The sequence below is a fragment of the Microcebus murinus genome, chromosome 13 (assembly GCF_040939455.1).
Source record: "Microcebus murinus isolate Inina chromosome 13, M.murinus_Inina_mat1.0, whole genome shotgun sequence".
Classification (NCBI taxonomy): Eukaryota; Metazoa; Chordata; class Mammalia; order Primates; family Cheirogaleidae; genus Microcebus; species Microcebus murinus.
Window position 1 is genome coordinate 21,172,029 of NC_134116.1, and position 27,858 is coordinate 21,199,886.

At 43.4% G+C, this 27,858-nt stretch overlaps 1 protein-coding gene across 2 annotated transcripts in view; it reads left to right on the plus strand.

Annotated features, from left to right (window-relative positions):
* ABCC4 (ATP binding cassette subfamily C member 4 (PEL blood group)) overlaps positions 1–27,858 on the plus strand; it is a 248,599-nt gene that overhangs the window by 38,710 nt on the left and 182,031 nt on the right. For both annotated transcript variants that reach the window (XM_012769743.3, XM_012769744.3), the window contains exons 2-4: positions 9,956–10,066; positions 10,622–10,742; positions 20,303–20,524. In XM_012769743.3, the coding sequence (XP_012625197.2) occupies positions 9,956–10,066; positions 10,622–10,742; positions 20,303–20,524 (454 nt within the window). The remainder of the gene's footprint in view (positions 1–9,955; positions 10,067–10,621; positions 10,743–20,302; positions 20,525–27,858) is intronic.

Here is a 27,858-nt window from a genome sequence, read left to right on the forward strand (position 1 = left end):
CAATACTTCTGCCTCAGCCTCCCGAGTAGCTGGGACTACAGGCATGCTCCACTATGCCCGGCTACTTTTTTCTATATATTTTTAGTTAGCCAATTAATTTCTTACTATTTTTAGTACAGACAGGGTCTTCCTCTTGCTCAGGCTGGTTTTGACCTCCTGACTTTGAGCGATCTGCCCGCCTTGGCACTCTTACAGGAGCGAGCCACCGCTCCCGGCTCACGCATACATTATTTAGCTTCCAGAACATTTTTTGACACAAGTAAAGTACATGTGACCCTTGAACAACATCGTATGAACCACAAGAGCCCACTTTCATGTGGATTTTCTTTGCCTCTCCACCCCCGAAATGGCAAAACCACCTCTTCCTCCTCCTCAGCCCACTCAGCATGGAGATGACAAAGATAAAGACCTTTACGATGATTCACTTGTACCTAATGAATAATATTTTCTCTTGTGATTGTCTTAATAAGTTTCTTTTCTCTAGCTTCCTTTATAGTAAAAATACAGTATATAATAAATATAACGTGCAAAATATATGTTAATTGACTGTTTATGTTATTGGTAAGGTCAACAATAGGCTATTAGTATTTAAGCTCTTGGGGAGTTGAAAGTTATATGTGGATTTTCAACTGCGTGGGGGATTGTTGCCTGTTAGCCACCCGCATTGCTTAAGGTCCAGTTGTATATTCTTCTCTGTGCTTCTTGGTGCACAAATTCAAATGATTGGTATCAAATGCTTGCTGAGTTAAGCAGCCTTATTTTTTCTTAAGTCTCTAGTCTCATGAGAGGTTCCTTGAACTTGGAAGCCAATTCTGTGCCATGTCTTGTGGAGGATGAGGTTTAATCATTTGGAATAAAACTTCTGATTTGAACAGGCACTAATTGCCAGATTTTCAGAGGAGAGTCAACATGACACATTTATGGGCTTAAGAGGGATCTTGGGGACAATGTATACCCTGCACCTGGTAGGTGGCCACAAGGGCTGTGCTAAACTCTGGAGTCTCCTTGCTAGTTGCAGTGGATAGTGCTTTAATCCCCTCATGAGTCAACCAGCAGAGTTGGGCAGCAGACATAGTATCTTACTTGCATCTCTTTATTGTATTCTCTTACCGAATTATGTACAAATAGGTCAAGTGTGTCTTTTTTATGAAGAGGACTAGGGCAGTTATCTGTGCACAGCGGTTGTCAATTCTTTTTTTTTTTTTTCTTTTTTTTTTTTTTTTTTTTTTTTTTTTAGAGACGGGGTCTCGCTCTTGCTCAGGCTGGTTTCGAACTCCTGACCTCGAGCAATCCGCCCGCCTCGGCCTCCCAGAGAGCTAGGATTACAGGCGTGAGCCACCGCGCCCGGCCCTCGGTTGTCAATTCTTAGTGTTGGTTGTAGTGTGGGGAAAGTGTTGGGGAGACATGTGATGACAAGACAAAAGGTGCTATGAAGAAGTGAAATTCATGGATTAGCTGGTGGGAGAACAGGGAGACAGGAAGGCTGGGGGTGAATCAGAGAAAGGCCTTGAAGCTCCGGGAGAGGAAATCTCTGGGGTGCCCATGGCATGGAGGGGCTGCATGAAGCCCAGAGCAGAGAGGAGTGGAAGGGGCTGGGGGCGCCTGGGAGGGAGGTGGGCAGAGTCTGTGGTGTGGGTGTTCTGATCTCACGGCAGATCCATTGCAGTGGCATCCGTGCCTGGGTGAGAGTTTAACTTGAGGGCACGGAGAATGACTGTTTAGGGCTGCAGAGCACGGGAGGAGATAAAGGGAATCAGGAATGCTGGGCTCTCCTTGAAGCCAGGTCATGGGAAAGTTTGTAAGGAGGGCGGCTCTGGTGAACCAGAAGGGTTTTGTTTGCTCACTGGGTATGCAGGTTTGGGGGCTGAGCGGAATTGCTGGGGTCTTAGAAGAGAAGCTGTGTAGGCAGTGGGCTACAACAAGCCTCCCCCACCCAGAGCATCCAGCGCTTGGTCAGTTACTGACTAGAAAATGCACATTTGCATCCACTTGTGTCATTTCGCCATCTTCCTGAAATCCATTTGCAGGATCCAGTGGCTTTAGGAAACCTTTACTTTTACAGATTTATTTAATAGTTATGTCTTTAATTCAGGATTGTTTTGTTTAATACCATAAACTAATAATGAGGTTTGGAGTTTAAATGTATTAAAATTGGAGCTATTTGGAGGATGTGCTTATTTATGTGACAAATCTCAGTGCCTTCTATGTGCCTGGCATGTTCTAGGTTTGGGTAGTTTAGCAGCAAACAGTACATAAAAACCACTGCCCTTGTGGAGCTTAGGTGCTTTGGGGGAAAACATCATTTTTAAAAAAAGTGAAATATAGTAGGCTTTACAGTGGTGACAGATGCCGAGTAGGAAATTTAAGCATGGGTTAAAGCAAAGGGTTAGGGCAAAGGGGGGAGTCTCTGTCAGTGTGGTCATCTCTGGATACACTTAGAGGGTTGAAATAACAGGCTTTGTTGATGGCGTAGGTGTGTGATATTAGAGCGACAAAGTACCGGTGACCCTGAAGGCTTTTTTTTTTTTTTTTTTTAATCTGAGATGTGATTGCTGATAACTGGGAGGGAAAAGACTGTGGGAGGAACAGGGTTTTTTGAGGAAGATAAGGTGTTCTCTTGTGGACTGTTTTTTTTTTTTAGTTTGAGGTGACACTCAAGAGGAGGAAGTGCTGAGTCGGGCATTTTATACGCCCACAGGCACTAGACATAGTTTTTTTTTTTTTTTTTTTTTTTAAGCAAAATGATGATGATGATTTGGGAAAATTATTTTATATATAAAAGATGTTGAAAGACCAGATTTAGAGAAAAACATCTAATACTCTGAGAAATTCTGTGTGCAGTGCTATGTATAGAAAGTAAAGTATTATCTGGTTCCACCAAAATTCACATGAGGTTATTGTCTATATGTGGAAGGAACACTTAACCTTTCATTTATTGTATTCATATGGAGACTTGTCTCTGCAAATATATTATACAATGGAAACTTCAAAGAGCATCATTTCCTAGGAAATGGTTGGCCACGTGCTAACCTTTCTTCTGTGGAAGTGTGGAGAGTCGGAGACCATTCTCACTTGTTTTCCTTAGAAACACAGGAAGGGGCGGAACAACAGTAGAAACTGAATGAAGAACAAAAGGCATTAGGATTGCATTAGGATTTAAGGATGCTCCAGTGTTAGGAATTCAGGTTTTAGGGTGGGGCATGAATCAGCAGGTATTGTTTAAAGAAATATGATTGATGAGTGTTTTTAATTCTTGGCATTAGAACGTTAGTCCTTTACAACTTTGTGGCTTTCAAATAGATAGAATTCATGGAAGGAAGCATTAAGGCCACGTTGTTAAAGTCCTTCTGCATATCAGGACTTCTCTTTTTTAGGTTGTATAATAGTCCCCCCAATGCATCGGGGGCTAGGGTCCAAGAGTCCCAGTGGGTGCCTAAAGCCTCAGACACTACAGAGCTCTACCTATGCTGTTTTTTCCTATAGACACATACGTATGATAAACTTTAATTTATAAGTTGGGCACAGTAAGAGATTGGCAACAATACCTAATAATAAAATAGAACAGTTATAACAATGTACTGTTCACAGTTTCACTGATAGAAGATTCATTCTTACTCTAGATCTTATTAGCAACCTTAGCATATGATTAAAATTTTTTTTTCTTTCGACTTACAAGTCAGACTTTGACCTTTTCAGTTAAAAGATGGCCTTTATGGTTTCTCTTTGGCATATCTGAGTGGCCGGCATCACTACTCTTGTACTTTGTGGGCATTTTTAAGTCAAATGACTGTTAACTTGAACACAAGCACTGCAGTACTGCGACAGTCGATCTGTTAGTGGAGAGAGCTACAAAGTGACTAATGGGCAGGGAGTGTAGACCGCGGAGACTCTGGACAAAGGGAGGATTCCCATCCTGGGTGGGACGAGATTGCAACATGCTACTTAGAATGGCACGCAATTTAAAGCTTAGGAATGGTTTATTTCTGGAATTTCCCATTTAGTATTTTCAGTCAACTGTGGGTAACTGAAACTGTAGAAAGCAAAACCGTGGATGAGGAGGGATGACTGTGTAATGTCAGGAAACATGAGAAAACTCTTAATGGGCTGCAGCAGAAGGTTTCCATCCAGTGTGCCCTTAACCTTCTCTGTCATCTAAACTCTTACCTAAGCTCGTGGCTTTGACCATCACCTTTGGGAGTCTGAGCACAGACCTGCTTTCTCGCTTCATCTAGAATCCCATGCTTTCAGTGATAAATTCAGTGATTATAGAGCAGAGAGGATCTTCTCTTCTAAATCTGTCCTTTTAGATGCTGCTTATTTTGATTAAAGATGGGGGAACTTTTTTCTTTAATAGACAGTAATTTTAGGGTCTTGTAAATGAATAACCACTTAAAATGGCTTTATTAGGCTTGGCTTCTGAAGGATACGAAAATATTGAACTTGTCTATTAAAAAGAGAACAAGGACAATCTTGATTCAGTGAATATCAAGTAATATAATCATGTTTTAGTTCTATCTTGGCCAGTTGTTACAAAAAGGTCATGAAAGAGAAGGAAAACGAAATTCTAGAGGGCCTTCCAGGTGTTAAGGAGACTGAGCATGCTGAAAGAGAGATTTAATGGGGAAGGAGAGAGGGAAAGTGAAAGGGAGGGGACTTATTAACCCCTAAATGGGTTTCGGTTAACTTTTGTTTTTTCCTCTCATTGCATAGGTGGGGAATGTGAAGCTCATTGAAATTGAGAACTTTATAGTCAGGACGAGGGGGGGAGGTAGGACTGTATTCCAGGACATTGGATTCCTAATCTGGTATTTTTATCATTCTACCACATTGAGAAACCACTATTCAGAACTTTCCAAATTCTTGGGGAGTGGTGAACCCCAAAAGCTAACAACAGCAATAAACTTTTCAAACATCACAACTCTCCAATAACTCTTGTCTGAGAGAGCCCCTCCCACCTGCTGGGAGTGACGCTGTGCATTGTGATCCCGGGTGGAGAGTGCCTCCTCCAGCCATTGCTGTGTCCCTTGAGCTGATGGCTTCCTGTGTTGGCATTGAGCATCATGACTGCATTATATTGAGTTTGTATTGAATTGTACTCTAGATCGTTTTTCAAGATATTCTAGCCATGGCTTACTCAGTAATGCATTCATGCATTCAGTAACTGTTATATTGAGTATCCCATACCAGGCATACCAGGATCCCAAGTACTATGTGAGTAGTCATTGCCCCACAAGAGTTACAGTCCTTGGGGGGACAGTTAGGGGAGAAGTGATGCTGCTGTACTAAGTATTGTGGAAGGAGAGGGGAAGAAGAGACTGACTCCATGGAGAGAACTAGGTGGAGGAGTGGCGCATTTGGCAGTGGTCTGGAATTGTTTTTTTTTTTTTTTTTTTTTTTGAGACAGAGTCTCGCTTTGTTGCCCAGGCTAGAGTGAGTGCCGTGGTGTCAGCCTAGCACACAGCAACCTCAAACTCCTGGGCTCAAGCAATCCTGCTGCCTTAGCCTCCCCAGTTAGCTGGGACTCCAGGCATGCGCCACCATGCCCGGCTAATTTTTTCTATATATATTAGTTGGCCAATTAATTTCTTTCTATTTATAGTAGACACGGGGTCTCACTCTTGCTCAGGCTGGTTTCGAACTCCTGACCTCGAGCAATCCGCCTGCCTCGGCCTCCCCGAGTGCTAGGATTACAGGCGTGAGCCACCACGCCTGGCCTGGAATTGTTGACTGAACGCCCTTGGGGATGAATTGGAATGGAGGGGCCAATTGGCTTAGGTTTCCATGATGACTAAAGATAATTTAGTCTCCTGTCAAAGAAGGTTTTTGCCATCAGGTATAAATGGACACCTTTAGCTCTTGCTGTTCCCATATGTCTCAGCCTGGCTTTTTGAGAATTGGACACAGTGCAAGGGACTGAGAGGGTCCTTAAGTCAAAGGCTGGATAATTTGTGGCTTTCTCTAATAGAAGCTTTGAGTCTATTCTGATTTCAGATACTTTGTTATTTTTTTTTATTTAAGACTTTTCTATTTATTTATTTAGAGACAGGGTCTTCCTCTGGTATTCAGGCTGGAGTACAGTGGCCTGATTAAAGCTCACTACAGCCTTGAACTCCTGGGCTCAAGCAACCCTCCTGCCTCTGACTCCCATGTAGCTAAGACTACAGATGTGTACCACCACATCTGGATAATTTTTTTTAAAAAATTTTTGTAGAGATATGGGTCTCGCTATGTTGCCAAGGCTGGTCTTGAATTCCTGGGCTCAAACTATCCTCCTGCCTTGGCCTCCCAAAGTGCTGGGATTATAGGTGTGAGCCACTTTGCCTGGCCCTGATTTCAGATACTTTTATTCAACAGCAGTATCCCTCCTTGTAGTATTCCTTAAATACAATGTGGTTAACTGTTCAGCCTGTAGAATAGAATTATCATTCTCACCTTCTTTAACTTTTTAACCTCCTCAAGCCGGTTTTACTCCCTGGTTGAAGAATCTCTTTAGTCTGAAAAGACACCAATGATTTCCATTTGGAAGTACGTGCTGGGAAATACTGTTACGATGTTCCGCTGGAAGGAATATGTCTCAGGTGTCATCTCAGAAGTCTGGGAAAACCCACTTACGTTGAACGTGGGCTGGCTGGGTTAGAGTCTTCTGGAAACTTCTTGGAGGAGGTGGGAAGAAAGGGGTGAGACGTTCCTCTTCCCACTGGGTGAGTCAGAATTATTCATTTGGATTGAGCAGGGGAAGTAGAGTTTTCTGAGATTCTGAACTTAACTTGGGTAGCCCTAAAACATGTGCTCCACTGTTGAAGACGCTCCTGGGTCAAACCATCATTCCTTCAGGTCCCAGAGCCCCTGAGTTCTGAGGTGAAAGCTGGCTGGAAGGTGTCCGTACACCCTGCACCTTGGAGCACCTGAAAGCCAGCATTTAAACTGTAGGCAGAAACTACCAAGCAGTGGGTTCCCTGGTGGGAAGGGCTTCCTATATTAGATAGTCTCCATATATAAAAATGCCTGTCAAAGATGACATGTGGCCAGGAAGCCAAGATGAAAGAAATCTTAATTGAGTAATTTCATCTATAAAGTTACTAGAGGTTTTCTAATGGGTCCCAAATATGATTACTTAAGACAGGGGTCCTCAAACTTTTTAAACAGGGGGCCAGTTCACTGGCCCTCAGACCGTTGGAGGGCCGGACTATAGTTAAAAAAAAAAAAAAAAAACTATGAACAGGCTGGGGCGTTGTGGCTCACGCCTGTAATCCTAGTACTCTGGGAGTCCAAGGCGGGTGGATTGCTCAAGGTTAGGAGTTCAAAACCAGCCTGAGCAAGAGCGAGACTCCGTCTCTACTATAAATAGAAAGAAATTAATTGGCCAACTAAATATATATATATATATAAGAAAATTAGCCGGGCATGGTGGTGCATGCCTGTAGTCCCAGTTACTCTGGAGGCTGAGGCAAAAAGATTGCTTGAGTCCAGGAGTTTGAGGTTGGTGTGAGCTAAGCTGACGCCATGGTACTCTAGCCCGGGCAACAAAAGTGAGACTCTGTCTCAAAAAAAAAAAAAAAAAAAAAAAAAAAGACTACGAACAAATTTCTATGCACACTGCACATATCTTATTTTGAAGTAAAAAAACAAACAGGCGGCCGGGCACTGTGGCTCACGCCTGTAATCCTAGCTCTTGGGAGGCCGAGGCGGGCGGATTGCTCAAGGTTAGGAGTTCAAAACCAGCCTGAGCAAGAGCGAGACCCCGTCTCTACTATAAATAAAAAGAAATTAATTGGCCAACTAATATATATATAAAAAATTAGCCGGGCATGGTGGCGCATGCCTGTAGTCCCAGCTACTCGGGAGGCTGAGGCAGAAGGCTCGCTTGAGCCCAGGAGTTTGAGGCTGCTGTGAGCTAGGCTGACGCCATGGCACTCACTGTAGCCTGGGCAACAAAGCGAGACTCTGTCTCAAAAAAAAAAAAAAAACAACAACAACAAAAAAAAAAACAGGCAAAAACACCCGCATGTGGCCCACGGGGCTGTAGTTTGAGGACGCCTGATGAAGAGCTATGTCACAACAGTGGCTGTGGGAACTTTGTAGTGTTCAGAGCAGCCCCGGTTGATCTTCTCAATACCCTTGGGAGGTGTTACCTCAGGTAGTCTCCATTGGCCCTCGGCCCCACACTGGGAGAAACTGTATGGCTACTTCAAGGTCACACAACCAGAAAGTGGCACAGTCCAGACTCTAACACTGGAGGATTTCTGGGTGAGGCACCTTTAAAGAGGGCTTTTCAAGGCAGTATCCTCTGTGCAAGTTCCAGTGCTACGAACTTGAGCTTAGAATAACTATGGAATAAATGGCCTACAGGTTTTGAATTCTGTTTGGTGGTAAAGCCCACAGATTTACACTTTTTTTTTTTGGAGGACATTGAGACCTAGAGATTTTTAGTGACTGGCAAAAGTGCTGGAGGTGTTGAGATTGTGGAAATGGAAGGGGGAACGACAGAGGGTGTGGGGACCCTGGCTCCCTCAGAGCCATTGCTGGGAGTCAAATCCAGTCTTTCTAACTTCTGCACCAGGGTTCTTTAGAGATACCGAGCTAACAGGGTTAGCAAAATCTGAAGCTCAGTTTCTGTGACTGTTTCCCTAATGATTTGTAGATATTTGTTTGTTTGACAAATATTCCCTGAGCACCTCCTTTCTGCCCATACTGTGTGAGGGATAAAGCAGTGAATAGGAGGAACACCGTCTCTGCTTCTATGGGTTGTCTGGCTTCGGAAATTCCTCACTCTGGCAAAATCAGTGACACAGTGTTTACCTTTGGGCTATCTCTGCACATTAGTAATTACCATTTAAACGATTCATAGTGCATAATGGCCCTTTTAACTTTTTTCAGTAAAAAAGAATCCCAAAATATTTGAATAAAGTTTTTTTTGTCTTCTGCAAAGTTACTGGTTTTTTTTCTTTCATAATTAATGCTTTGTAGATAGATAATTTGAGATTGTGTAAATATCTCATCAAACTTTCACTCACTAGTTTTATCTTCCATTGAAAAATTTCTAACCCCCCATGTTCCTTTTCTAAGAGCTTCCCCTTCTAGCCCCCATTTATATCTCAGTAAGGATTCATGGATTCTTATTCAGTGGATTATGATTCATTGCTGTCATTATTTGGAGGTTTAAATTATGCCAGATTTGTCTAATGGGACCCGTTCATGCCGGCTCCTTTGTTCTTTGGACACGTCCTCATGATTCCTTGAATGTTTCCTTATTTTATGGTGCAAGAAGATGTTTATGGCCCATCTTGTACTTTCTCTGCCCCAGTGTTGGAATCAGCTATTTCTTGAGGAGCCTGCTTCCTTTTGTGGGCAATTGTATTAGAAACCAAGATCTGAGCACTGGAGTGCTCTCAGCCTCTGGTGTGTCATTGTTTCCAGGGCCTCTCAGCAGATAGAGCTGGAGAGTGTGTGTATGTGTGTGTGTGTGTGTAAACACATATTTAATTTTTTTCTGTAGCTCTATATATTTAAAATGTAGGTTTATGCTAGACACTGTGGCTCATGCTTGTAATTCCAGCACTTTTGGAGGCAAAGGCAGGAGGACTGCTTGAGTCCAGGAGTTCAAGACCAGCCTGGGCAACACAGTGCAACTCCATCTCTACCAAAAAAAAAAATTAACTGGTCATTGTGGTGCATGCCTGTAGTCCCAGCTATTCAGGAGGCTGAGGTGGGAGGATCGCTTGCACCCAGGAGATTGTGCCAGTGCACCCCAGCCTGGGCAACACAGTGAGACCCTGTCTCTTAAAAAAACAAAAAAAAAAAAAACAAAAAAGGTTTTAACATGTACATCTTACATATTATCAATAAAAAAGTAAAATGTAGATTTTTATAATACCCATGGAAGTAGGATTCTACTTAAATGCAAATGTGTAATTTCAGATATATGTCACTCTCCTTTTCTCTTAATTTTTAACAGGTGGCTCAATCCCTTGTTTAAAATTGGTCATAAACGGAGATTAGAAGAAGATGATATGTACTCAGTGCTCCCTGAAGATCGCTCCAAGCACCTAGGGGAAGAGCTGCAAGGGTAAGCAAGAGGCAGTGAAGAGAAGGGTAAGGAAGAGTGAGATTCCTCAGTGTGTCTGGAATGGGGTTTGCCTTTCTGAGCCCCTTGCCTTCCATCGGACCCTTCTGAAGCCTGCCTGCCTTAACATTCCACCCCTTAATATTCCACTGCACATTAACTCCTCTCAGGCTGTCCCCAGGCCTAGCAGACCTTCGTGGCCTGGGGGAAACCTGTGTTTCCTGTGCCCTGGTAGAAGCAGAGCAAAGCCCTGGATGCCTGAGGTCTGTCCCCAGAGATGGGGTCACAGAGGAGGTTGTCTGGCCTGGCTGTTCTAGTAACCGTACCGTGAGTCTAGCCAGGCTTGGCAGTCACTTGTTTCCTGAGACTGCAGGCTTCCCCTCGAGGCCTGTTTTTCTGCGGCTGAACATTCTGCACCACGTAATATCTCAGGAGCTTTGTGAACAGTTAGCCAGCATTTGTGAGACAGCCTTGTCTTCAGTGCTTACCTGTCACCTCCCCGTGTTTTACCCTGTGGCTGGGTGCATTCTGACTTACCAAGCTTTCTACTTATTGTAGGTTCTGGGACAAAGAAGTTTCAAGAGCCAAGAGTAGTGCACAGAAGCCTTCTTTAACAAAAGCAATCATAAAGTGTTACTGGAAGTCCTATTTGATTTTGGGAATTGTCACGTTAATTGAGGTAAATGCTTTTTTACGTACCACCGTACGTAATTGTTTCTCATTATACATGGAGTAAACCTGCCAGCTATTGATCAGTATTGAAATAGATGGGGACCTGAGTTGAGAAGGAGCCAGATGGGGTTTAAGTGTATTTTGAGTTCTAAGGATAAGCCTGTCTAGGAAGCAGGATGTAGCTTAGCAATTGTATTTATCTGGGTAAATACTTAGGTGACTGGATCTCAAGAGCATTATTGTTTCTCTTTTAAGCAGTTAAAATATAGTATTGTAGAAGGATAGCACTGAAAAGAAAAGGCATTTTTATACCCTGCGGGACAGTGTTGATTCTCAGTAAATGTTATAAATGCTAACAATCATGCTTGATCAAACAAGGATCCTGCAACCTTAGGGAATATGTGCCCTGTGATTTGGAGAAAGTGAACTTGGATCAGAGCCCAGACTAATAGGAGACATTTGACAGGTGCTCAGCAAATGATTGTCAACTAAGCTGTGCCAAATCTGATAAATGCTTTCTTGGGAAGGTATTGTCACCTCTCTCTTCTCTTCCCAGGGAAACATATCTCAGGGCTCTGCACCTGGGGTGGCTGTGGTGCCCCAGAGGCTGGAGCTGGTTGAGTGCTCATGAGTGGGCTGAGTGCCCACGAGCTGCCCCTTCCACGAAGGCCAGTGCTCTGAGCCAAAGCCCCCTCTATGGAGGAGGTCCGACTCTACGGGGACTCCCAGGGAATTCATGCATCACCTATTCTGGTGTCGTGTCCTTGGCTGTTAGAGTGGATTGCTGGGGGGATGTTGGTGCCTGGCATTGCAGAGAGCATAGAAGTGGATGTCCAGTGGAAAACCAAAGGCAGAAAGGAGGGCCGTGAGCTCATTACCCTGAAGGGCCTCTGTTGAGGCCTGCAGTAAGACAGCATTCTGCCCAGGGGTGCCAGGCAGCCGCCTTGCTGAAAGGGATGCCGAAAATCCAGCCAGGTGGCTTGTGCCCTCTGTGGTATCTTAGTGCTGCCTTAGGGACATGGGTGGTCCTGTTGTGAGTACATGATAGTAGCAGGGATAGAAATTGCTGTTGCTACAAATAAGGGGCTTTAAATGCAGGAAGGTGGGGAGTGGACACAGCGCATTTTGCTGGGGGCGAGGTGAGTGGGCCGGTGGGTTAGCACGTGGGAGGTCCAGTTCCTGGTTAACGTGCTCTGTGCGTGCACACCTTGGGCAGTTGAGGCAGTTGATAGTGAGGTAGGTGAGTCCTGCACTGCGCCCCTGTTGAAAACAAGGGGATTGTGTCAGGTAACGGGGAGCTGGATGGTCTTGGAGGTGGATGTCCTCACTGGTGACAAAGGTGTGTTGGCTCAGGTGCCAGATGATTAGTGTCACCTTTGAGAGGGCACCTACCCACCCGCATCCTGCTGTGGCTTTGCAGATGGCAAGGTGGGGATGCAGACTAAGAAGTGGGGCTGACTTCTGACTTGGGGTGGGGAAGGGTGCAGCAATCCTCAGGCTCTCCCAGCCCATCTTTGCCCTGTGCTGGGGTGTCCTAGTGATGGGGTTTCTACATGGTCACAGTAAGTCTCAGTTTGAAATGAATAGGGTGACAAGCTGGTGTGGTTGTGGCCCGTGTGTGGGGGGTGTCCTGGCCAGGTGTGGTTGCGTGACCGCAGAGAGCAGGGCTCCCCGGGATCCTGCACATCAGGTGGCTGTGGAGCCTCACCATGCGCCTGTGGCCCGCGCCAGGTGTCTGGTTAGAAGTGGGCAGGAGTGAGTGTCCTCTCGTGGGTGTTGGGTCATCTCTTGGGGGCAGGCCTCCCTCTGCTGCCCCTGATTCTCTACTTGCCCTTTGTCACCAGCTGCTTGAAGAGATTGAAAACTGGATCATCACAGAGGAACTGAGCTAGAGGTCATCCCTGCTGTCATGGGCTGCCAGCAACTTGGGGTGGGGTCTCTAACCCCCAGAAGGTGACTAGCTCCCATCTCAGAATGAGCTGCGGGTCTTGCCAGGCAGACTCTTAGGGAGAAGTAGGCACAGAAGTAGAGGCTGCAGAAAGTGGGTTTTCTCCTGAGAAGAGGATAGGTCTCGCTATGGTGCGGGGAGCATTGATTTCAGAGTGGCCCCAGCCCTGGTAATACTTAATGCTAGGGGTCAGGGGAAGGGTCTGGGAAGGCCAGGACTGAGAAGAGCTTAATAGAGGTGCAGATGGTAGAATGCTGGCCTGTCTTTTAGGAGGCTGGTTATTGGGCAGTTATGGCAGAAGAGTGGGGAATAGAGTCCCTGGCACACGTGGGGGCACATACCCAGTAAAATACTAGTGGCGGCAGCAGCAGCGCTACTAATAGGTGTAGTAATAATAATAGTAAATACTTGAAATATATTAGGTGCCAGGAACTGCTGCAAGCACTTTATATATAATATTACTTTGGCCGACTCAGAGAGGTAGAGAATATTCTTACACCCCCACTTTTGAGAAGAGGACACTAAGTGCAAAGTAGTTACCTAGTGTGTGCCCAGGGTCACACACAGCCTACGTGGCCTGAGATCCAGGCTCAGGTGCTCTGACTTAGGGCTTTACTGGCTCTAGACTGATAAGCTAATAGCAAGGCGCGTTTTGAGAACTTTGTCTTCAGGGTCTCAGGCTCATGTTTCTTGAACTTGGCCTAGGAACAGTAAGTCAGATGCTAAGAGCTCCCTAGAGAGTGGAACATGGCTGTGGAAAGTCAGTTGGGGTTTGTAAATTAGGGTAGAGTCCAGGCTACCATGTCCCCTGGGGACAGAAAGTCCCATGAGATGCTGCAGAGTGGCTGGGGCACTGGCCAGGTGAGAGCAACCTGGTGGGTGCAGATGGCCCAGGAGCCTTTTAGAAAGCTGTCTCCCATTCCTCACCACGCGGGTGAGGTATGGCTGTCTTGCTGATCCAAGTTCTTAAATGTCTTTGCTGTTTTTTTGTTAGATACAGTCTCACTCTATTGCCCTGGCTAGACTGCTGTGGTGTCAGCCTAGCCCACAGCAACCTCAAACTCTTGGGCTCGAGCGATCCTTCTGCCTCAGCCTCCCAAGTAGCTGGGACTACAGACATGCGCCACCATGCCCGGCTAATTTTTTCTACATATATTTTTAGTTGTCTGACTAATTTCTTTCTATTTTTAGTAGAGACGGGGTATCGATCTTGTTCAGGCTGGTCTTGAACTCCTGACCTTGAGTGATCCTCCGGCAGTGCTAGGATTACAGGCGTTGAGCCACCATGCCTGGCCCACATCCTTGCTATTAAGATGCTGTTCCAAGGCTGGGCGCAGTGGCTCACGCCTGTAATCCTAGCTCTCTGGGAGGCCGAGGCGGGCGGATCGTTTGAGCTCAGGAGTTCGAAACCAACCTGAGCAAGAGCCGAGATCCCGTCTCTACTATAAATAGAAATTAATTGGCTGACTAATATATATATATATATATATATATATATATATATATATATATATATATATATATATATAAAATTAGCCGGGCATGGTGGCGCATGCCTGTAGTCCCAGCTACTCGGGAGGCTGAGGCAGAAGGATCGCTTGAGCCCAGGAGTTTGAGGTTGCTGTGAGCCAGGCTGATGCCACGGCACTCACTCTAGCCTGGGCAACAAAGCAAGACTCTCTCTCTCAAAAAAAAGAAGATGCCGTTCCAAATTGCCTCCTTGGGTGGACCAGGGGGCAGGTTATTGCCTTGGATGGTGAGGACATTGGGACAGTACCCTGGGCAGAGGTTGAGCTCTGTGTTTTTGCTTATGGAGAATGCCCGGTTTCCTGCTTAGCTGTCACGTCTCTGTACTTTGAAAGGCCTGAATCGTGGAGTGGGTGTGCATTTGCTCAAGGGTGATTACCCCTGGTCAGTCACCAGTGTTGGGGCAGCCCTTGTGCCTGAACACACCTCCCCTTTGCAGGCAGGACACCAGGTCTCGGGTATCAGGGCAGCAGCTCAGTGGGACCCCGCGCAGTGCTGGTGGCAGGTCCATCTGATGCTCAGTGAAGCCTGCATTTTTCCCCAGAAAGTGCTTGCTTTTTGGTGCTGTGTTCAGGCCAGTATCTTGGTGATTTTTGGTGTAAAATTAGACAGTGGCTGATTATTCTCTAGGTGACCATGGTGACTATTGCATGATGTTCATTTTAACTTTGTGTCTTTCACGTAATAACTGGTAGAATTTTAGTTCTGACATAGTGAAATTTGGGGAGCAAAGGATCATCCCAGGTCAACTAAAGGTAAACCTTGAATTGATTGATTGATTGATTGATTGATTTTTTTTTTTTCTCGCACTGAAGCCTGCATTCCAATACAAACTCTCTTATTTTCCTAGACTTGCCTGTTGACATTCTGCTCTTTTGGAGAAGTTAGAGACAAATAACTTGTTACAGTGAGGCTAGTGAGTGTCTCTTAGATTTCAAAAGTCATTTCAGGTGCTGTTTTGGGTTTCCAACCATCAATGCTAGTTATTAAGTTAGAATGAATGTTAGTTTCATATTTGATGTTATGAAGCGGCTTTTCATTTGTGTTCTTGTATCTATGCTTCTCGTTGGTCTTCATATTTTAGATAGTGGAGATCTAAACTCAACGTATACTTTTCTAAAAAGTAGACGTATTTCCACGTGACCGTCCCACCCTTTTTAATTCCTCTAGTGTACACCTGCGGAAGTTTATCCACGAGTCTTCAGCCATAGACTAGCAGGGCCTTCCCCTGGTACTAGGGGTGGCACTGGCAGGAAGGGGCAGGATGACACCAGTTCGAGGGAGGCTGTGAGATTGGGATTTCAAAGTCATACAAACCTCTGTCCTGTGGGAATTGAGGAATGGTTGCAATGCTCTGAAAAACAAGTGCTAGTCTAACGGTGAACACGGCGCTCTTGCAGGCAAATGCTAGGACACAGCAGCCTGAGAGTTCCCAGCACGCTCGTCCCCTGTGTGCACCTCCATGGAGACTGTGATGGGACTAAAGCAAGTCTCCGCCTGCCTAGAACCCTTGGGGCGACCAGGAGGAGCTTGGGAAGCCTCTGCCTGGGCCAGACCATGACACAGGCTGCTTCTCTGCCTCATCCCTAAGCTTTCTTGTTTGAGACATGAGGTGATTGTTTAAAATAACTCCAGTTGTGCATTTCTTTTTTTAGAAGACATGGTTTTATTTTTTTATTTATTTTACCTTTTTTTTTGAGACAGAGTCTCAAAAAAAAAATTAGTTGGCCAATTAATTTGTTTCTATTTATAGTAGAGACAGGGTCTCGCTCTTGCTCAGGCTGGTTTCGAACTCCTGAGCTCAAACGATCTGCCCGCCTCGGCCTCCCAGAGTGCTAGGATTACAGGCGTGAGCCACCGCGCCTGGCCTTGGTTTTATTTTTATTTATTTATTTATTTGAGACAGAGTGTCACTCTGTTGCCCGGGCTAGAGTGCCGTGGCATTGGCCTAGCTCACAGCAACCTCAAACTCTTGGGCTCAAGCAATCCTACTGCCTCAGCCTACCGAGTAGCTGGGACTACAGGCATGCACCACCATGTCCAGCTGACTTTTTCTATATATATTAGTTGGCCAATTAATTTCTTTCTATTTATAGTAGAGACAGGTCTCACTCTTGCTCAGGCTGGTTTCAAACTCCTGACCTCGAGCCATCTGCCCGCCTCGGCACTCCCAGAGTGCTGGGATTACATGCGTGAGCCACCGTGCCCGGCCCAGTGGGAGTCTTACTGAGGTTGGGTCCTGAGTCTTTTGCACGTACTCGAGTAGTCTTGTCTGGTTTTCTCTTGTGACAAGATGTTTTGGGCTCATCATGAACAGTTTCTGCCCCAGCAGCTGTGGAATCAGCCATTTCTCCAAGCAACCCTGACTCTTTTTGGTGGGAAATGCCATCTAGCTACTGTCGTCTGGGCACCAGAGGTGCTCATTGCTGCTGGACGGGTTTTTGGCTTTTTTATTGGACATAGCTCGAGAATATAGTATATTTAAAGGTAAACATATCCTGAGTTTATGTGGAGGTCTCTAAACCAGATTCATGACACTAGTGTTTTTTACTTAATCCCTCTACTCCTATATCTGTATCTCTTCTCCCTCATGTGTTCTTTTCTCCCATGCCTAATCCCAGTTCTCAATTACATCAACAAAATTATTCATTTGTTTTATCTCACTATCACCCATAATATGTCATAGCACTTATCAACACTGTCACCCATAATATGACTTCTGAAAATAATTGGAGATTTTTATTTTTTGAAGTTCATATTGTTGTTAGGGCAGATGCATGCCACAGGGAATGCATTTTCAAAGTATTTTGTTCAAAACCGCTTTCCATAGTTCCTTTTTTTGTGTGGTTATACCAACAACTGGATGGGCATATGTTTAGGTACAATTGCTTCACTTTACAAGTTCTAGGAATTGCTTTTTAAAAATTTCATTATGTCTTGGCTGGGCGCGGTGGCTCACGCCTGTAACCCTAGCTATCTGGGAGGCCGAGGCGGGCGGATCGTTTGAGCTCAGGAGTTAGAGACCAACCTGAGCAAGAGCGAGACCCCCATCTCTACTAAAAATAGAAAGAAATTAATTGGCCGACTAATATATATATATATATAAAATTTGCTGGGCATGGTGATGCATGCCTGTAGTCCCAGCTACTCGGGAGGCTGAGGCAAGAGGATTGCTTGAGCCCAGGAGTTTGAGGTTGCTGTGAGCTAGGCTGACGCAACGGCACTCACTCTAGCCTGGGCAACAAAGTGAGACTCTGTCTCAAAAAAAAAAATCTAGGAGCATTATCATTAATATCCATTATTTCCACTTCTGTAGGGTAAAGATACATTTCATCTTCCCACAGATGTAACTGTTTTTCTTATCTTTAGATCGTTAACTCTAGGTTTGTCACCTGTTCCCTCAATCCTAAACCTTACTAACTCCTTATTCACTTTCCCCATATGCTCACTTCTGCTTATATTTTTCACATAGTCATGTTTTCCTTTGATAGCTTGTTTCTATTTCCTGTGTTATCTTTCCTTCTCACTCATCAGGGATAGTGGACTTGGGCAAGGAGTGTCTCTAGTGTCTGCGGGGACACGGTGGAGGCCCGATGCCCACCAGGGACAATTTAGTGTAGAGCCACGGAATATGTTACTCTGAGAAGCAAGGATGGGGTTCAGATGTCATGAGGCTGAGTACCAAATACTCCATTGGGCAATGTCTACCTTCAAATACTCTAAGGTTCTGGTAGAACCTTCAACTGTGGCCATGGTGGTGAATCATATTGGACTCTTAAAAAATCCCTTGTGGTCTCACAGTGGAGGAGCATTCTTGGGAAGGAGCAGGGACCGGATTCTCAGTGGGTTTGGGGAAAGACTCTTCACCAAGTCATAGGTTGGTTGGTAACCAGGATGCAGGATTTATGTGAGCGACACTTGACCTTGTTACTGTTATCCAGAAAGTTCAATTCAAATTTAGTTATAAGTTTGATAATGAGTATTTTCCTTGTTGTTTCATTTCTTAATTAGTTGAGGGTTAGGATCAGACAGGGGCGCAGGAAGCCGTAGGCCCCAAACCGGCATCACTCATGGATGAGCCCCTTTGTTGGATTGGATTATTGAATGCCATCTCTCAGCAGGAGAGTTTAGTCAATTAGGTGATAGTGACATGCCTTCATTTTACACTTTTTTTTTGCTGGATTGGCGGGGAGTGAGAGGGCATCACGCTTACTTTCTGTTTGGATCACACCCCTCTGGAATGAAGAGCTGTGAAATAGGCAACAGCGACTCCAGAGACCACGAGAAGTTTCGGGAAAGTTTGGGAGGGCGGGAGTTACTGCTGGGCTGCTGGCTGATCGCCCAGGTGTGCGTGCTGCTGGCCTGGGCTGCCCTTGTGCCCGGTGTGACATTCCTGCTTCTCTGTGTAAACCTCCAGGTTTTCATCTCAGTAACTCTAAACAGTCTGTGTTGCCACCCAGGGTAGTAGGGCCCTTCCATGAACTCTTAAAACCTCTTGGGATGACTGATTGGGCATGCTGCAGATGTAACAGCAAGCCTCTGCATTCTTGATATCTGATCACCTTACTCATGATTCTTCAACTAAATAGTAGTTTCTTCTGTATAGTGGGTGAAAACTTCCATGACTTCAGAGAATACAGTGTGGTTGGTGAAGTCTGAGAGTGTTCATGTGTGTGTGTGTACAGCAGGAAAGGAGTGTTGGGATTGAATGTCAAGACCCATCTGAAGGACAGAGATGTCATTTGTAAATATCCTGATTGGGCACTAATTGGATGGGAAGAGAATGTGTGTGTATTTTGTTTCATTTTGGTTTTCATTGATTCTCCCTACCTTTCCCTCACTTCAAATAGAAAATGGCTGTCAGTAGCAAATCTGTCAGGTGCTTACCCTGTCTTTGTTAATAAAGGGCGATTGCTTTAAAAGGAAAAGCTTATTTCAAAGCCGATTTCTTGAAAGATTTCCAACCTTTGGGCATTTTGTCTTTTGAGAAGGCAGGAGGAAACGATGTTGTGGACCTGTGTGTTTACTTGGGGTGACTTGGATTTGCAGTGAGTGTTTGGTTTTCTTTAATGGGGGAGGAGGGTCCCTTACAAGGGGTTCCTAGAGTGAGGAAGTAGGTTTTGGGGTGGAGTGGCCATTTGGCAGGCAGAGGCACGTGAGCAAGTAGAAAAATGACCTCTGGGCTCTTTTGCACCACGGCTTGAGCAGTGTTTTGCTGCTTGTTTGCCTCCAGTCTTGGGGGAAAAAATTGTTTTCCTTATGTCTTATTCAGAAGGTAAGCTCCAGTGCCTCCCAGCTCATTGGTGTGAAATTGTAATTTTTGCTCTGGGGAATAGACGATTATTAATATTGCTTCAAAATCAGAACCTCTAATGTGCGGCTGATAGAGAACCCCTGATGACATTGTCTTTTAGCACAACTTCTGCTTCTGTTGGAGCCATGTCCCCTGTGGCCAAGAGCCCGGGGATTCCTTTTTAAATATTCCAACAGAAGCTGGACTTGGTTCTCTTGGATCTACTGACATGTAGAGTTTGGAATGGGAAAGATGGGAGAATTCTCTTTTCTCATCTGTGTCTTTGTGCCAATATCTCAGTTCATAAAGTCTCTTAAAGCAAAAGGAAATGGCAAGAATGTGTCTCCCTGAAATGAGCTTTCTTAACCTTTATTTGGGCTGGGATGTCAGGAGTACAGAGGACATGGGCAGGATAAAGCTGGGCTGTCCATCTGTAAGCAAATTCCTTGTCCCTGTTGGGCTACTTTTTTTCCTTTATTCTCTGAAGGCCAAGACTTATTTGGTAGTTTGCCAAGTGTATTTTAAAGTACTATTTGTAACATTTATTGAGCATTCACAGTGTTACCAAGCACAATGTGGTAAAGCTTTAATTATCTTTGAACCTGTAATTTTCACTTCAGATTAAAACTATTATCTGCTTGTCTTGAAGAAAGTAGTTCTGGTTTTTCCCTTAGATTAGTGATGAATATCACACTTTATCAAAATGCCTTTTTGACATGCTAACAAAAGTTTGTGCTAAAAGAATTGGTATGGTTTGTATATCTAAGGCTTTTTTTTTTCCTTCTTCTTCTTCTTCTAGGAAGGCACCAAAGTTATTCAGCCTATATTTTTGGGAAAAATTATTAATTATTTTGAAAATGATCCCACGGATCCTGTGGCTTTGCACACAGCTTATGCCTATGCCACGGTGCTGACCGTCTCCACGCTGTTTTTGGCCATACTGCACCACTTATATTTTTATCACGTTCAGTGTGCTGGGATGAGGTTAAGAGTAGCCATGTGCCATATGATTTATCAGAAGGTAAGTGACATTCAGCATTAAACGTGTCCCTCACCTGAAGCATCAGCAGCATTTTGGGAAAGTTTTATGTAAATTAAAAATTGTATAAATAGAATCATTTAAACCTTACTAAAGAAGCTTGCTATTTGCAGCAGCCTAATTTTTTTTTTTATGTAAACTTTCTCAATAAGAATTTATGCCAAATACCACTGTCTTTGTATACTAAACCTAATAACAGTTGCTTTTAATAGTAATTTTTTTTTTTTTTTTTGAGACAGAGTCTTGCTTTGTTGCCCAGGCTAGAGTGAGTACCGTGGCGTCAGCCTACCTCACAGCAACCTCAAACTCCTGGGCTCAAGCAATCCTCCTACCTCAGCCTCCCGAGTAGCTGGGACTACAGGCATGCGCCGCCACCATGCCCGGATAATTTTTGCTATTTATATTAGTTGGCCAATTAATTTTTTTCTATTTATAGTAGAGATGGGGTCTCGCTCTTGCTCAGGCTGGTTTTGAACTCCTGACCTCGAGCAATCCATCTGCCTTGGCCTCCCAGAGTGCTGGGATTACAGGCGTGAGCCACCGCGCCCGGCCTTTTAATGGTAATTCAAGAAGATAGTTGGATGTTTGGGATACCACTTTAAATTTTAGATTGTTTTAGTAATTTTGGAGAGAACTCAGTTTTTCTATTTTATATTGCTTTTCAAGCTAAGTTTTGGTATTAGTTCCCTTATATAAAATGATGTAGTATTTGCACGTTACGCACATTCATTCTCCTGTATACTTTAAATCATCTCTCGATTACTTATAATACCTGATACAATGTAAATGCTGTGTGAATAGTTTTATTATTATATTGTATTGTTTTGACATATTGTATTGTATTGTATTGAATAATCACAAGAAAAAAAAATCTGCACATGTTCAGTTCAGTCACAACCACCATTTTTTTTTTTAAACCAAATTATTTGCAACCGAAGTTGGTTTAATCTGGGGATGTGGAACCCACAGACATGGGGGGCTGACCATATTTTCTTTTCCTTCACTGCACTTTCAGTAAGATCTGATTTGATGTGTTCAGTGCTTTTTGTATTAAAAAAGGCCCTCAAGTCGTACCATAGTTTGCTCTGGTCTTAACTGTTACAAGGAGTGGGACTTCAGATGTGTAGCCAGTGTGAGGAACTGAAGAACTCTTTAGTAACACCATCCTGGATATCTCTTTGCCCCAGCCTTTAGCTTTTTCTTTTTTCTTTTTTTTTTTTAAATCCTCATTTAAAGATAAAAACCAATAACATTGCTACTTATCTAGAACTTCTGTTTACTGTAAGTTTTTGTCAAAATGCAAGATGCCCTCTCCTAGTCTTCCATTGAGCAGAGTCTTATTAATCTTGCAATTATGTGAATCCCAGAGGCTTAGCATCATATTGTCTATGGTGGGTTACAGCAAATATGCCCAGTTTCCTTGTCTGTGACCTGAAATGGTAACAGTGACTTGTATGATCTAGTCAGCAGGTCTCCTTCTCCTCCTCCCTTCCTCATTTCCTCCTCCTCCTGTTTCTTCCTTTCTCCCTTTTCCTTCCTTTCCACCTCCTCCTCCTCCTTCTCTTTGTTATTCTCCTGCACTCTCTTCTACAATTTAGGAAGAAGAGCCCTCAGGTGTCTCTATAAATTAGCTTTTTATCTTTTCCAGACCATGCTTAGTGACAGTAAAGACATAGGAAATTTCACTAACACTCCACCATGAAAACCTTAAACACGGAAGCCAGGTTTGAGGTGCTGGTTCCATAAAACAAAGCTCTTTGTGCAAGTGAGTTATCGTTCACCTGTTTTTCTCCCTCTTTTCTGCTAACGCTTTGGAAAGTAACCTTTGGGAAATCTGATCTAACTCAGCAAATTTGCTTACCTGTGTGTAAACATCTCCCGAAGGTATTAATTTGCCAGCTTGATTATCCTAGAAGAATTGTCTTTTTTTTTTCCCCCAAGAATTGCTTGGTTTAAACCGTCGACTTAACTTGAAATTCCAGAAACGTGGGAAAGATGAATGTCCTCAAGCAGTGCCTTGTGTCTGGAAGGGCAGGAGCTGGCATTGAAGCCAGGTGCTCTCAGTTTCTGCTCAGCCTCCACCTGCTGATCCCTGGTCCTGGCAGAAGTCAGGTTGGGTGTCACAAATGGAACGGCTGCTGAACTCGTCACCATAGGTTGTGGGATTGAATGATCTTGTTGGATGTATTGTATATAAAAATGACTTGTCATTTATTCAGCTTTTTAGGACTTTGGTGAAAGTGCTTTTGGCTTTTTCACCATTGATTTATTGTGATAAAATATATACACCATAAAATTTACCTTTTTAACACTTTTTAAGTGTACAACAGTCCAGTGGCATTAAGGCCATTCACATTGCTGTGCTACCACCCCCCACCATCTGTCTCCAGAACTTGTTCGTCTTCTTAGACTGCAACTTTGTCCTCATTCTACACTAACTACCTCTGAATCTGTGCATCTCATATAAGTGGAGTCATATAGTATTTGTCATTTTGTGTTTGGTGTATTTCATGTAGCATAAGGTCTTCAGTGTTTATCCATGTTGTGTGGCATATGTCAGAATTCAATTCCTTTTTAAGGCGGAATAATATTCCACTGCATGACTATGCTACATTTTGTTTATCCTTTCATCTGTAGGTGGACATTTGGGTTATTTTTTTCTTTTAGTTATTGTGAATAACACCACTGTGAAAATGGGTGGATGACTATCTGTTCTGAGTCTCTACTTTCAGTGCTTTTGGGTATATACCCAGAAGTAGCATTGCTGGTTTATATGGTGATCCTGTGTTTAAGTTTTTGAGAAACTACCACAGTGACTGCTATTATTTAGTTGGAGGGGGGTTTTGTAAACATAGTTTCGAGGCTCTGTAGTTGGACTGCTTTCCGATGATTCCTAGTTTGCTTCTTTCTAGCTATCTGCCTTAGGCAAACTGCTCTAAGCTTAATTGTCCTCAATTGTGGAATAGTACCAACTCACATTTTTGTGGTGAGGATGAAATGAGTTAATCTGTGTAAAGCATTTAGCTAGTGTTCAAACATTTCTGTTGTTTTTGTTATTGGCACTCAATCACAGAACATTTTTATATACTTAATTAGATGAAAAGCATGGACTCTGAGTGGTGTACAAGTGTATAAACTTAGTGACTTAGGATAGGATCCCACTGATTGGAGATGTACAGGGAAGGTATTCTATTTTTTTTCTTTTTTTTTTTCTTCTTTAAGGCTGGTCAAGTGAAACAGCGAGAGTGAGAAGGAACAAAGGGATCTGTAACTGATTGTGATCAATTAGTTGGTAACACCACTGCACTCAGAGAACCAACCACAGGGAGGATATTCTAGACTGAACATGCTTGAACAGTGTCGACATGGGAAAGTGGACGGGGATTTGGGGAATGGCAGCAGCACAGTTTGGTGTAAGAATTTAGGAGAGCAGTAGGCGGTAAATGTAGAAAGGCACACTGGGCCCAGATGATGGAGAACCTTGATCATGAGCTTAAGGTACTTGGGGTTTATTTACTTGGCAAGGACAAAGAGCCACTGGAAGCTTTTGGATAAGGAAGTTAATGATCAAGGTAGTGATTTAGGAAAAGGCATCCACTGATGGCTTGATGTATATGGCTCTTCATGTGATTGGGGCTTATATGGTGATAATGACCTTAGAATTGGAAAGCAGAAGTCAGATCTGGGAGTTGCAGTCTGAGTATCCTAAGGGCCATTCGTTCATCTACTCATTTTTACCATTTTGCCCATTTGGTGAAGCATTTGGTTACGAGACTCAGAGTTGTAGGTCATTGTAAGAAAATATTAATTATTTGGTCTAATACAGATAAATCGATCTAGTAAACTAATATGTAGAAATAAATGTTTAAAAAATTAGCAAAATTAATTAGCATGAAAACTTTTAAATATATTGTAACATTCATGATGGATGGAGAAAGGAAGAGTAGAAAGGAACCTACCCTAAGATGTTAGAAGGGGGAAGAGTAATAGTTAGGAAATCGTAGTTCTGAGAGATATCCACAAATCCAGTCAGTATGGAAATTTGGGCAGATCTTTAGGCATTGCTATTTTTGTGTAATATTCTTCTTCTAAGTGCAACCTTTGTGGAAAAGAATTTGGAGATGCCTCAAACAATTAGAAATAGAAATAACATTCGACCCAGCAATAGCATTGCTGGGCATCTACCCAAAAGAACATAAGTCACTCTGTTATAAAGACATCTGCACCCGGATGTTTATGGCAGCACAATTCACTATTGCACAGTCATGGAAACTACCCAAGTGCTCATCAATTCATGAGTGGATAACTAAAATGCGGTATATGCTCACAATGGAATATTACCCAATCCTAAGAAACTATAGTGAGCTAGCACCATTTATGCTATCCTGGATCAAGCTTAAGCCTATAAGACAAAGTGAGACGACATGGCAAATGGGCTACACATCTACTCGCTATCAAATTGGTACTGACAGCCTAAAACTTTTTATGGGCTAAAAAAATGATAGTGTTCAACAGGGATTTGGGGGGTGGAGACCCACATCTTAAGGATGTGGTGAGCATTGTGGTGGGGGAAGGGATTACCTCTATCCCTTTTTTGGGAGAGGCAAAGATACACATTATAACCAAAATGTGTAAAAAAAAAAATCTGTTATTGGCAGGTGGACAGGTGGAAGGGGGAGGAGGGGAAGGGTATGCACTTACATGGTGGGTGCAGGGCGCACCACTTGGAGGCTGGGCACTCTTGAAGCTCTGGCATAGTGGGGTTTTGGGGGGGGTCAGGGGCGAGATATGTAACCCTAACAATATTTGTACCCATATAATATGAGGTAATAAAAAAAAAATAAATTAAAAAAAATATTATTCTTCTAAAATTTTGGAAGTATCCCAAACTCCATTATTCTAAAAGGGCAAATATTATTTTTGCAGATTCTCCTACAATCTCTGCCCAAACATATATTTTATGTAGTTCCAATCTTACTGTGTGTACAGTTTTGTCTCTATATTGTCTGTACCCTTACTGCCTCATAGTCCAGCAGAAGGATTGCCTGTGTTGACTTGTCAGAGGGTGAAATATGTCTGTTATCAGGCCTAAGGCCTGACTTTCACTTACCTCAGCAGTCCGTGACGTTTTTAGCACTGGGGACCGGTTTCCTGGAAGACAGCTTTTCCATCGGAGGGGAGGGAGGCAGAGCCCAGGCAGTGATGCCAGCGATGAGGAGCGGCTGTAAATACAGACGAGGTTTCCCTCTTACTGTGCGGCCCCCTTCCCTCTGGATTCTTCAGTTTCACGGAAGACAATTTTTCTGTGGATGGGGTGGGGGTCGGAGCTCAGGTGGCTATGTGTGGCCTCGTTCCTAACAGGCCATAGACTGGGGTTGGGGGCTACAGACTTACATGATACATCTCCTTGGCCATGCTTTGGGATGCATATGCTCAAAGTTATCTTCAGGTGGATTTTGTTGTTGTTATGGTTCATATGGAGATGGAACAGGGCAGCGCACTGTGCCACTCCATGGTGACATTGTGCGTGGGCCCCTGGGAGGTAGGCTGTGTACCGCCCACGTAGTGTGGGTTTTTACTAACAGCCAGGCTCTAATTGTTTTTTTTCAAAAATTCCCCAACAAAATAACAAATTCCTGTACATTTCCACCTAAAGTTAGCATACCTAAATAAAGCATTTCTAAGTTTTGGACATATATACAACATATAATTTAATAGATATTGTGATTCTTCTGTTACTGTGTAACTAAAATTCTGTTTCTCTTCACTACAGTTGATCCTCTATATCCAAGGGTTTCGCCTTTATGGATTCAACCAACTGCAGATTGAAAATTTTATCTGATAAAAAAAGACAATGAAAATATCAGTATAATAATAAAAAATAATACAAGTAAAAACCGCAATACAGTATTACAATGATTTATGTAGCATTTTCATTGTATTAGGTATTATAAATAATCTAGAGATGATTTAAAGTGTGTGGGATGTGCATAGGTTATATGCAAATTCTGCACCCTTTTATATAAGGGGCTTAAGCATCCAGGGATGTTGGTATCCTTCAGGGTCCTGGACCCAATTCCTTGTGGATGTTGAGGGATGGCTATTTTTTTTTTTGAGACAGAGTCTCACTTTGTTGCCCAGGCTAGAGTGAGTGCCGTGGCGTCAGCCTAGCTCACATCAACCTCAAACTCCTGGGCTCAAGCAATCCTGCTGCCTCAGCCTCCCAAGTAGGTGGGACTACAGGCATTCGCCACCATGCCCTGCTAATTTTTTTTATATATATTAGTTGTCCAATTAATTTCTTTCTATTTATAGTAGAGACGGGGTCTCGCTCTTGTTCAGGCTGGTTTTGAACTCCTGACCTGGAGCAATCCTCCGCCTCGGCCTCCCCAGAGAGCTAGGATTACAGTCGTGAGAGGGATGGCTACTTTTTAATCAACTCAACAGTGGGGTTTACATTTAGTGTGTTTGAGTTTTGACTAATGCTTGTACTTGGGTAATTGCACTGCCATCACGATAGTGGTCATTTCTGTCATTCAGAGTGTTCCTTTCTGTCTCTTTCTAGTCAGACTTGCCTCCCTGCCCTAGCTCCAGATGACCATTGATCAGATTTTTATCATTATGCGTTAGTTTTGCTCATCCGAAAACACATAAATGGAATCACATGGCATATGTCTTTTCACTGACTTCTTTCTCTCAGCATAATGTTTTTGAGGTTATTCTATGCTGTCACATCTATCAATAGTTCTTTTTTTGTTGCCAATTACAGTATTTCATTATATGGAAACACTATCCTTTCACCTGTTGATGGACATTGGGATTGTCTCCAGATATTTGGCTCTTACAAACAGAAGTGCTGTAAACATTCATGTTTGTGTCTTTTTGTGGATATAACTATTTCTTTTCGGTAGATACATCGGAGTAGGATTGCTGGGTCATACGGTAAATATGTTTACCTTTAAAAGAAATTGCCAACTGATTTTTCAAAGTGGTTGTACAGGTTGAGCATCCCAAATCCAAATCCTGAAATGTTCCCAAATCTGAACTTTTGAGTGCCTACCTCATGATCAAAGGAAATGCTCATTAGAGGATTTTGGATTTTTGGATGTGAGATTGTCAGCCAGTAGTAAGTATAATGCAAATATTCCAAAACCTGAAAAAATCAAATATCTGAAGTACTTCTGGTCCCAAGCATTTCAGATAAAGAATCTTTAGCATGTTCTGTGTTATGTTCCCAATAATAGTAGATGAGAATTTTCAGTTGCTTTGCATACTCACCCTGACTTGTTATTGTCCACGGTTTTTGGTTTTTTTTT